General features: G+C 41.5%; 1 protein-coding gene across 2 annotated transcripts in view; it reads left to right on the top strand.

Moving 5' to 3' along the window:
- The first annotated feature begins 4454 nt into the window (after positions 1-4454).
- LOC306924308 (protein MTSS 1-like) overlaps positions 4455-12613 on the top strand; it is a 92900-nt gene continuing 84741 nt past the window's right edge. For both annotated transcript variants that reach the window (XM_079502785.1, XM_079502784.1), the window contains exons 1-2: positions 4455-4948; positions 6628-6689. In XM_079502785.1, coding sequence (XP_079358911.1) covers positions 4877-4948; positions 6628-6689 — 134 coding nt within the window. In that variant the 5' untranslated portion in view covers positions 4455-4876. The remainder of the gene's footprint in view (positions 4949-6627; positions 6690-12613) is intronic.

Below are 12613 nucleotides of genomic sequence, written 5' to 3'. Positions count from 1 at the left end.
AAACAACTGCTTGTTAATGTGTCATAATTCAATTAAGAATAGATTGTGGATTACATTCACCCATTCACAGACCAATGGCAGAGGAAACCATGCAAGGAAACAACCTGCTCATATGGAGCTATTCAAGCCAAATTCCAATACCCCAAATCTCGGCCACTCGCTCACTCACACTCGCTCACTCACTCTCCAGCATGGTGGCGTTACGATGAAATTGGTGACCTGCTGAAATATGTCACAATTGTGTAGACTATCACATAACGACAGTGTCCGAACATAAATCATTGCAGTTTGTTCATTAGCAGAGTTCAACCTGGTGGTATTTAGTCCACATATTTAAAGACTTCCATGTAAGTTTTGTGAAGTCCACAAGATGGTCACATATTTCGGCAGGTCATCAATTTCACCATAATTTGCCATGCTGGAGTGACCAAGTGTGTGTGTGAGCGAGTGGCCAAGATTTGGGGTATTGGAATTTGACTTAAGGGTTCAGTGTCTTGCTCAAGGACACTTCAACACTAAGTCTTGCGGTTCCCATCCTGTCGCTTTACCGGCCACTCTATCCCTGAGTCACTGCCGCCCCAAATTCAACGTGGCAGCAGACACGTTGACCGCACTACATATTTGTCTGGAATTTTAGGATTTTTATTTTCTACATGAAAATGTTTATTTTGTTGTTACTGTTTATAATTCAATATAATGCATTTTAGGCGGAAAGGGGCAGAAAATAATTCAGTAAGGCAGAAGTTAACAACTTGAATCCGTGTAAGGCAGATGCACAGATACATCAAGTAAGTTTAAGAACAGGGGGCCTGAAACACAGGTGGTCAGTGCTTAGGTCAGACCACACAGACAGTTTGAAGCAACCAAAGAGAGCAGCCACAAGTTTTAAACAGATTTGGTACAAATTATCTAAATCCATTTTACTAATGAGATATTTAGTAATATCTATATATCTATCTCCTGGATTCCTGAGGACATGATATAACATGCAAAAGCAGCAAATAGTCAATTATTATTTCTCTACTGTTTCACTCAATGTTCTCTGCATTGATTTAGTTGATGTAGTTTTCTACATTGGCCACTAGATGCCACCGGTTATATACAAATGTATATTTTGTTGAACAACTGAAATTGATTGATCTAATCCTAATGCATAAGAATAGGAAATGCACCTTTGTGTGTGAATATTGATGAACATGTGTGTAAATCACACACATGTTACTGCATAACAGTGCCTATACATTACTTAAAGAGCTATCACTTTATATTTCAGTAAACACAAGATATCTTGAGATACCCTGCACTAACCTGGGCATTATCTATCCATCATTGTTAAGTGAAGGCAGTTAAATAATAATTTCCAACGTAAATGGACATTGTAAAAACTTGATTGAAAAGATTTAAATTATCTTATAAACATCAGTTTTTTTCACACGCATTCCTATAAACCAGGTGGTGACTTATAAATCAGATTGAGATTGTTGTCTCTTCCAATGTTCATCATGAACAACAGAATTAAAAGGGCCATGCAGTTTTCTTGCTTAAACATAAAAATATATGTAAAAACTAAGACTTAATGTGTCATGAAATAGCTTTATATAAATATGTTCTTAGAATTCTCTTGTCAACTGACTCAACTCCCACATGGGTGGAATTTGGGTGGTGCCAAGTCAGGCGGGTGTACGTATGTTATAACAACTGGCTTAAGTTTGTAACAAAAATGGAGACACAGCCACAGTTGAAGGTGTAACACAGTGCGAGTAAACAGAACCAAATATGTATTTGAGCATCAATGTGTAAGTAGTGTGTGGGTGGGAGTGTATGTGCAACATGGTTGGTGCAAGTAAGGTATAAATGTGTAAATCAAAAGGACAAACATACAAACCTGTACAATTAGTAGAGAGAGTAAATGAAGGGAGTCACACATTTGTATTGCCTGCATACACCAGGTCTAGGCGTGTCCCATTCTCTCTGACGATTCCTCCAGCATTACCCTGCCAATCCGCCCCAGCAGCAGCCACAACAGACAGGGTGGATGAGGGTTGTCACAGGCGGATAAACCTACACGCAAACACAGGCTGTCCTGTCCTCTGTTATTTACTGAATTCATAGCAAATCCCAATGACAGTTTGTTTTGAAAGTAAAAGGTGATTGGCTCTGAAATGCCCCACTCTACGACCTCTTTAAGGCCTCTTAACATGGATCTTGTGTTAAAAGAGATGTTTCATGCACAGTTTAAGGACTCAAACCATGATACATTTCTGTCTGGATTCTGCACGGCTAGTCTGAACACACACTGAACGGGAATACTACATAGCATGTGCTTTGAAAGGCCTAAAAAAATAGGCCTTTCATTCCTTGTAAAACGCCATTGACGGTGACCATGATGCCAGACAGGTACCTCTGGACATTCCTCATCCACAGAGACATGTTTGAGCTCTTCAGCAAATCCAGAACTAACATAGCACACCAACAGAAATGTCTATGAACCCAAGAAAAGGGTTCTGCTCAATCTAGAGTTTAGAGACTTCTGCAAGTTTCCACTGAACAGGGGTCATGCCCCCACAACGCATGAAGCCAGAGAACCACAGCAGATGGCAGAGTGAGCGGCTCAGAGGACTGTACACAAGGCAGTGCACGGGATGTTCAGCTGGTACGTCACCTGATGCAAAGCTGCAGATTCTAGGTTGCTCAGGGCAAAAGGCCATGTTATTCTGAACTGCGCACACTATAGAAAGGAAACAACAGCACTCAGTTTCTGCAACTCTTTGGGGCTTTTAAATACATGTTACACAATGGAGTTGTTCTTCGGAGTTCTGTTTCTTTTGCCAGCATCCCAAGACTCAATGTTAATGACTTCAGTGATGCACATTGCAGTATTGTAGAGGTAGATATTGATTGATTGATTGATTGATTGAAATATTTATTAACAGTTTGCAGAATTACAGTACATTTCAAGCACAAACTCAATACAAAGACTGTTAACTGTGAGTGGACGACCCAATTAAGCATTACACTTGTTTACAAGAGGGTCCACCTTGTTCAATTCATCAAAACATTTAGAGACGTACAAATAGACACTTCTATATACCGGTAGTCAAAGAACAGAACAGGAATTCATCATAAAGGAGGTAAAAAGGGAAAAGAAACATATACAGTGAGGGGCAAAAAAGGTGGGCGGTGGGGGGGATTTAGATTTTACGGGGGCCAGTTTCGAATTGCAGCCGTCCGTAGGTGCCCTTTGAGAGCGGTTTTGAAGGAGTCAAGGGATTCGCATGTCTTAATGACTGTTGGTAGGGCGTTCCACATTTTGGTGGCATAGGAGCGAAAATAATTTAGTAACTTGTTTGTGCCGAATCTGGGTTGTACATGGTTCGTTGCACTCCCTCTGGTGTTGTGGGTGTGGACTTTGTTAACATTAAGAAAGTACCCTGACAGGTACATGGGTATCTTGGTGGTGTATCGAATCTTGTGGACCAGACCCATTGCAAGATGCTGTACTCTGTCGTCGACCCTAAGCCATTCCAGCCTGTCAAAGTGGGCAGGGGTGAGGTGGGTTCGGGGGGTGAGGCCAAGTAGGAGCCTGACCAGTTTGTTTTGGGAAGTCTGGAGCCTAGTTTTAAGGGCCTTTGAGGTGCTGTGGTACCAGGAGGTGCATGCATAGTCAAAGAAACCTTGTACGAGGGCTCCTGTTAAGGTCTTCAAGGTGTTTTTATTGACCAGTGAGGAGATCCTGTAAAGGAATCTTGTTCTTTGGTTGACTTTTTTGATTACGTTGGTGGCCATTTTATCACCGGAAAGATTAGCCTCCAGGATGTTGATAAAATTGTTTTTGTGTATCGCAAAGCCACTGTTTACGTTGCTGCCAGTATTTGTCATTACTATACTAACAGGCAGCAATTTGAACAGCATTGATTCATATTTATTTATTTAAAAAATGTATTTGACCGGGTTACATTGAGATTAAACTCTTTTACCAGGGAGGGAGCCCTGGGGGGTATTGAAGCTAATTTTCTGTGACAGGTTAATGAGCCATTGTTGTTTTGTTATAAGAAGAAAAAAACATGCCTAGTGAAAATATTCTACATATTTCTACATATTGAGGATATCACAGGTTGTTGTGACTAGGGATAATGATAGTCGGTGCTGCTGATGTCACTGATGTCATAGGCATGGATGACGCACGCACGCACGCACGCACGCACACACACACAGTCACACACACGCACACACACACACACGCACACACGCACACACACACACACACACACACACACACACACACACACACACACAAACGGCGGGGCGCATCAAAGCAACTCGTGAACGCGCTTTCCTCAGCCTGCGCTCGTCCTCGTCCCTCACCTCTACTGTTCTCTTCTCTCCACTACTCGGTGCAGCAGACAGAGAAACGGTGGAGCTCCGTAGACTGGACGTGTGTATCGGAATGTACCTTTCGAGAGACAGGATACCCTGACCACAGCTCTTGCGGATTATAATGGGTTCAGTTGTTTTATTACTCGCTACGTTATCAGTTGCCAAAATGTGGATAACAATCTGGGGGCATGGAGAAGAAAGGGGGGTTTAAATGATTTTTTTTAACACCTCTGCTCTTCGTCCCAACCAAGCACCTTTGACTTAAAGACGGCGAAAAGTAGAACCCTAGTACATTTTCACCGTTATTCTTTTAGCTGGGCTCCAAGTTTTTTTGAGTGTCGGGTTTGAGAATAATACGGGAAGCCCGGAGACGCATCGAATACCATTGTATTAGTTTTCTGTTGTCTAGCATTTGAAGTAGCCGCGGTGGGTTCTCGTTGTTTTCTTGAAGAGCGAAGCTGGCTGCCTATCGGACTGACCACTGGAGTTGGTCCTGAAAATGGAGGCTGTTATCGAGAAGGAATGCAGTGCGCTTGGAGGACTCTTCCAAACTCTTATCGGAGACATGAAAGTAAGAGCCATTTAGACTAATAAACTTCGCAATCGCAATGCATCATCATGCATGTGCTGTGATTCACGGTCAATTCAACAACTTCTAGGCTGGTTAACCAGTTACCAAGGGTCAACGTTTCAGTTTTAACCATTGTACACAAACCGTGCCTGCATCAGTGTGTTCTTTATTCTCCAATCCTTACTATTCTTACAGTGATAAACTGTTATGAAGTATTAAATGCAAACTGTTATTTATTTATTTATTCGTTTGTTTGTTTGTTTACTTGATGGAAGTAATTTCTCACTGTTCCTACCAGTAATTTGTTTCCCACGATTGTGTGTATTCCTTTCCTGGAGGTCTTTAACCCCACTCTGTTGAAAGCTGGCTAAATAGGCCAATTGGTCACAAAAGTAGAACATGTCATTTTGAGGTTATTTTTGAGAGAGCTTAGCTGATGGGACAACTAGTTGATTTCCCAGCTGTTGTGTGTGGCTTTCAGAATGCTGGGAATGCTAGTAGGATAGCAGGAAAAGGACCTACATGGTCTGTAGGATTTGACATGTGTAGGTCAAATCAAATTACTTGTCAGGCAGTCATTATGTTGACCAGCATCACAAAATTATTATGAATGCTGCTCAAAGGGTAGGCTACTCAGAATCCAGTACTGGTGTAGTGGCTATTATGTCAATACCTGCATGTTTGCCACTATCTAGATGAAAATGTGAAATACCCTACTACTTTGTGACTCCTTGATTGGACCAAGGTGTGCTTTTGCTTGCATGGGGATGGGGTATCCACTATCCAGTCCACATGATTTCCAGCTTACATAGATGTGTATAGTTTGTTGCATGCCAAATGATTAAAACCAGCCTCTCTCTACTCATAAGAGACCTAGAAAGCACAGAATTTCTCTTCAGCGGGTTGAACCATATGTTTATAACTCTACTATACACACCCACAGCGAGGGAGAGAGAGAGTAGGGATTAGGCTCTTGTTGGGTGTGAGGTTCCACAGCACGTGAAGACATTCCTTACCCGACTGACACTAGTAGCACATCATCGACAAACATTCCCTTGTTGTAGTTTCATCATCACTCTCAATCTCTATTTCCTGCGTCATTGCTATGTCTCCGAGTTTCGGAGCGCTTACATTAAAGGTTAACTATTTTCAGCCAAAGACCCACATTAAAGTAAATTTAGTCTTCCTTTGGGACCCAGGCTCATTAAAATATTAGTACTCTTGTTATGTGAGGAACTGAGGATCTTTCAGAAAGAGGCCTCAGTAACCCACTTTTGGTCCTAGCAATTGTAGAATGACATATTTTCAAACAGGCAAAACCGTGAGTTCAAGTTCATGTTCTTCAGTGAAAATATACTCTCAAGATGTATGCTGTACACAGATTGCATGTTTTTTAACTAGGTAGCATTCATCTGTGTATGCTGCACACACATTCTTAAAAAGCTGTTTATTTAACACAGTGCAGATGACAAATTGGCAAGATAACAAGCTGTCTTTTTTGGATTAGATTAGAGTAGCCCATCATGGACCCCGTCATGGAAATTGGAATAATGGATCCGACGTTTTGCTGCTTATATGGCCTCATATTAGTAGCTTTGCCAAGTTGTTGTATAACTGAATAATTATATCTCTGCTAATAATGATATGTCATCACTTTTTCTCTCTGCTTGTGCCTACAGAGCAGCTACCCTATTTGGGAGGACTTTATCACCAAGGCTGGCAAGCTGCAGTCACAGCTCAGGTGAGGAAGAAAGTGTGTGTGTGTGTGTGTGAGAAAGTGTGTGTGTGTGTGTGTGTGTGTGTGTGTGTGTGTGTGTGTGTGTGTGTGTGTGTGTGTGTGTGTGTGTGTGTGTGTGTGTGTGTGTGTGTGTGTGTGTGTGTGTGTGTGTGTGTGTGTGTGTGTGTGTGTGTGTGTGTGTGTGTGTGTGTGTGCGCGTGTGCGTGTGAGAAAGTGTGTGCGTGTGTGCGTAGCCCCCTATATGTGTTCGTTTTTCCCAGTGAAAATGTGGGTTAGTGTTGGACAGAATGAGCATGCATATGCGTTGATATGAGTAAAGCAGATTGGGGGCCCAGCACGTTTTTTAGGGACCCAGCTCTTTTTCTGAATGAATCTAGGGCAATATATGATGTTATACACATTAGCCTTCATTATTATTGGTGAACAAGCAAGTAAGTCAACATTTCCCTTCACACTGGCCTTAAGTACTAGATGCATTTGGGATTGTTGTGGTGTCCAGTGACAAAACACCTAGGCTACATTCAAGTTACCGGTAGATCTCTTGAGGTTAAATCGAACATATTAGATTCAGATGAACGAGTGTAGTTCAAGTTTAAATCTAGTAAGCTAGTTTTTTCATGTCCATTGCATAACACTGTAGACAGCCCATATTGTGCCATAATGTTCTGTCAACATTCCTTGTAGTCCTACAGGTCTTGTGTCACTGTGGTCATTGCTTTTCTAAGAAGTTTTTAGGTGCCACTTTCATGCCTGAAATGTCTTTTCTTTGGTGCATTATTAATTGTGCTACAGGAGCCCTGCAGTGTTCAACCTGTTTATTATTTAGGTTATGCACTGTATATTATGTTCAGCACCCGCTTATTCTTGGATGTGCATGCACATTCATTCCGCGTGTCTACAAATTAAATAGTGGTGACAGTTTACATAATAGTCTTAATAATATTGACCAGAGGTCATGCAGTGTCACTTTCCTCCATTCACTCTTCATTAAGGTGGATTTGTTTTTCTACATTACAGAGGGCTTTGTCTTTACAATACTGTTAGGTTTTCACACCTAACGCCTAAATTCCTCTCAAATCCCCCGCTAACAATGGCTGTTAATGCTGGCCACCTTTCCTAGTTGGATTTAAATGGTCACGTGCCAATAGGCAAAGTACTACTGACAGTTCACATAAAAGCTCACTGTCCTGCAAATACTGTAAATTTGCGTGCTGACAGTCTAAATTATTGTTTGGTTAACAATGCATGTCAACTCCTGGTTTTTAAGCGTCCACAAACCAACACTGACAGCCACATAAAAGGCCAATGACTTCACCATGACTAGCAAAGGCCAGTTTCCCCATTTAGTCAGCATTGGGATTGATTAATGGTGATATGTTATTCAAGTGTCTCCGTCATGCAAAGGTTAAATATGTGACCCAGCGGTGTTAAAACTCAGAATGGTGTTTATGCCTATGTTGCTAGTGAATGGATGTTTGACAGTTGGGTACAGACAGAAACGTCTGTACTATGGTGCACTGATGAGGTTACAGTTTGCAGGGAGGGACCCATACTAGCCATCTAGAACTGCTAACCTCCAGGGGTCCATGCCCTGAATGTTTTTTCTTTTTTTTTTTTTTTATCCCACACACTTCTCTTCATATTTTGTATGTGGCACTGCTCATACTTTCCAACCTTTTCAATTATATCTTTTACTGATATATTTTCCCACAATTACCATTCCGCCTTGCGTTGTGACGTGTTGTGAGTTTTTAGATCAGCAATTATTATTATTGTTTTAAATAAAATCCTTATTTATAGTAATTTGGACGGTTTTGGACATACAAGGTTTCCACCCGACGGTGACAATATATAGGTTTGTGCAATACCGCATGAAACTCTGGGGGCAGTAGTGATGCCCTGCAAGACAGACACCGTTTACAGAACACAACAAAGAATAAAGATGGTGGAAGGTAGTAGTGATTGTTGAATTAAATTAGGTATTTGTACTTATTTGTACTAATGGTTCATCTATCCATTCCATAGGGTATGCATCTGGCTTTTGAATTGGGAACACACTGATGAGCATATGTCTGGCTTTGAGCACACATGACTAATGAGCTGCAGTAATGGGGGAAAAAAACATGATATTACATTGTCATGACCTATATGCATTTTTACTTCTTCCAGAACATAGAAAGATGACTTCATTAGCAAAATAGCTTCATCTGAAATTCTGAAACCATTCTGATAAAGGCCGAAATGTCAAATTGTTAATGTTCCGGGCAATACCTTAAATGTTTCAATTCAAACTGGTCCCTACCTCTCTAAACTAGGTGTAACTCTTGCCCCCAGTAGCCGTGGGTGCAGCATATGGCTGGCACTAATGAATGATAGTACCCTTCCTGCTGTGCTACTAATAAAACTGTGTTATTTTCTAGGTCTAAGTGTGCTGACCTACAAATCGGCGGCTTCATGCTTTTTCGACCGACTTTGACTTATCTCCAGCCACTTCAAAAAATTTGGTCAATTACTGTAGGCCTTTCAACTACAACCCAACCCAAGTTACCCAACCCCCACCTAGCATGCCCCACCCCTCAGGGCGTCTGTAATCTATGTTGGGGATGGGCTGGGTTGTTGTGGGACATACAAACACACCCACCCACCCGCCCACCCACCCTGGTATAGATTGAAGGCCAGCCATCATCAGCAGCACTATGTCTTTGCGTGTAATAATTATGCCTGATTTATACTTACTCGTCCGTGTCTCTCTGAGACTGATTTTTCAAGTGTCTCTTTCAGATCTGGCCATATATGTATAATTCTTTACAAAACAACACTGTCACACGACAAGGTATAAATTAGGCTTAAAGGCACACTACTCTGTAATTTAGCCCCTCTGCTCAACCTCTCCCAAAGCAGCTAGGAAGTCTAGCAATTACACTCTTTAGACTGCTCACTCACTCAGTCTCGTTTTTGGGGGTTAAAATATGGTCTTTCTTGGCTCCCCATAATAGTTTTTTTTTTTTTTGCAACAAAAACACACACACACACACACACACACACACACACACACACACACACACACACACACACACACACCGGAGCGGAGCTTTGAGGAGAGAGGGCTGGATGGATATAGCCTATAGCTGATTTCTAATCACGTCCTGCTTTTAACTCGTTGGTCTGTTTAGTGGGCCGTGGCTGCTGCAGCTGTGCCGCCGCTAAGCTCACAAATAGACTTATTTACCTCTTTACAGTTTCAAGTTCATCTTCAAAAGACATGAGCCTGTACAAAACAAATAAATGGATATGAATAATATCATATTATCCATACTTTAACATCTTCATTGATTGATAGATATGTTTGGAGTTAGTTTATATTTCGCCAGGATGACAGACAGACCGACGGATGATATGTATGATATGGGTTAATGGATAGATATATAACACATTCATATTTTATTAATCATTTCCTATAACTACCTTTCCAGCAGAGAGGCTACATTCATTTCAGAGTTACTAGGGCGATATTCCAGTTCATGTAAAACTAAGAATAGTTGGAGATAGCTGGGCTGAATGCATCATTGTCTGGTAGTGCACTCTGCAGTACAAAGGCAGCGTCTATGGGGAGTTTAGGAAAGATTGGCCATGGCCTTTTGTGATGGAACAGATTTGTTAAAGTCATTTGTCTTAACTGCATAACAGGGCCATTTGCAGATCTGACCAATGGCTGCTATTAGCTCAGAGTTCTAGTTATGTGCACAGATCTAAGACGTTCTGCCTGAAACAGTTTTCAAAATTCTGCAGGGTGCGTAGCACGGACTTAGGGCTTTCTGGGCAATATGACCATTTGCCCTCCTGTTTGACAGCTAGAACATTGTATCCAGGCGTTGTCCACAGAATAAGTTGCTCTCACGCAGGAAATATGTTAAATTGCTGGGTTATTCTTTAAAGTAAAGATAGGTCATCTGGCTGATTCACAGAACCATCAACTGCTGCTGCAGATAAGATCAGAGTTGCAAATGAGTCCAGCAAATTCTGATAGTGCTGCTTCATTGAATGTAGATCAATAAATGTTTCTACAATGTAGCCTACTTTAAATGCACTCAAGCCACAACTTTACTGGAACCATTGTTGTTTTCTCCTTCCTCGCTCCATGGGGTGTCCTTGAGCAACCAATATTGGGCGAATAACTTAACTCTTATGTTAATAAGGCTGTTTTGCAGGTGGCGTAAAACATAAGCCAGAGCATGATCTAATCTGCACTGAACAATCACATCATGTGCAGTACAACTTCGGCAAACATACCCAGAGGTTTCCCTGGTGCTCACACACTGCTTTAAATAGAAAGGAATGTGTGTGTGTGTGTGTGTGTGTGTGTGTGTGTGTGTGTGTGTGTGTGTGTGTGTGTGTGTGTGTGTGTGTGTGTGTGTGTGTGTGTGTGTGTGTGTGTGTGTGTGTGTGTGTGTGTGTGTGTGTGTGTGTGTGTGTGTGTGTGTGTGGGTGTGTGCGCGTGTGCACGTGTATACGTGCGTGCGTGTGTGTGTGTGCGTGCGTGCACATGTGTTTATTTTTCCATCAGCAGAACACACCCATATTTCTCATGGCCAGCCCACAGCAGCACAATGCTTAAAGCACTTATTACATTTGTGCTGTGATAAAGACACATTGTCCATTCACTGTCAATCTGCTTTGAACTGGGAGTCACTTGACTTCAACAACATACCACAAGTTAGTATGTTCATAGAATGATGTAACTTGGATCAGGGGTTTTACTATTGCTCAGCTGACCAGTTTTTTACTGACATTGAAGTAAGACATACATTGAAGTACAGTAGGCCTATATGCAACACAGACTCATTTTTTAAAGAGTCCATTTTAAGAGTTTCATGATAGACGGAAGGAAAAGTATTTTTTATGGAGAAAAGGGTTAAATAGAAAGAAAGAGGGGGTTTGTTCCAATGGTATTACCATATTTTTGTACACATTTTGTCTTGAGTATCCAAATTGCATTGGTCACGACTCCATGTCTTTCCTTTGCAGCAACCAATTTAATATCTAGTTTTTATCTCTGGGTTCCCAGATAAAAAAAAGTGTTACCTTTAATGATTGTCATTAAAGGTAATTTTGCATCTCGGAGAGCCTTAAATCTCCTACGTCAGCTCCAAACTCACAACATTATTGCCACATAGTTTCTTTAAAAGAATAACATGCTATTGTCCGGAACGGTCACATGTTTGAATCTGATAAAGTATTTAGTTTAGCAATTATGGAAGTGTAACTTAATAACGCTTTCACTGTAGCCTAGCTGTATGGGAATAATTGAATAGACTAATTTAGATTAGAGCTATTTGTTGTAATAGAACATTATATTGAATATATAGTTGTATTTAAGTGTTCGCTCTTCTTGGCCTCTTATTAAAGGTATTTGTTATATGGAGCCTACCATACAGTGCATAAACATCTATCTATAAATGCACCACGTATGTACGTGTGTAGGTCTGTAGTCCACATAACTCGAAAACTTCAAATTCGACACATATTCGTTCCACACCACCACAGGGAGTGCAGTGCCCGGTGTCGAGTCAGTCGGACCCACGGTTGTCCAGAACCACCACAAAAGGCCTCTGCCCGGGCTCTGGACAGGGCCCCTGCCCCCTGGCTCCCTATATGGAGCTGGCCTGTGCTGACATCATAGATATGTTCTGACATCTGCATAGACTCCATATTTGGGCATGCCTGACAAAGAACTCCATATATGGGCATAAAATTGACACATAACATAATAACTAGGTGGGGCATTCATTTCCAACTTGCATCGTTCCAAGTAGGAACGCTCGTCTAGTTGAAGTAATACAGTAAAACCTGTATTTTGGCCCGAGCCCCACGGCCTTTGCTGCATGTCACTCCCCAGTCCCCACCTCTCTCCCCATTTCCTATCAGCC

The sequence above is a fragment of the Electrona antarctica genome (genome assembly GCF_951216825.1).
Source record: "Electrona antarctica genome assembly, chromosome: 6".
NCBI lineage: Eukaryota > Metazoa > Chordata > Actinopteri > Myctophiformes > Myctophidae > Electrona > Electrona antarctica.
Note: the sequence above shows the minus strand (reverse complement) of the source record. Positions and strands in the feature narration are given on the sequence as shown.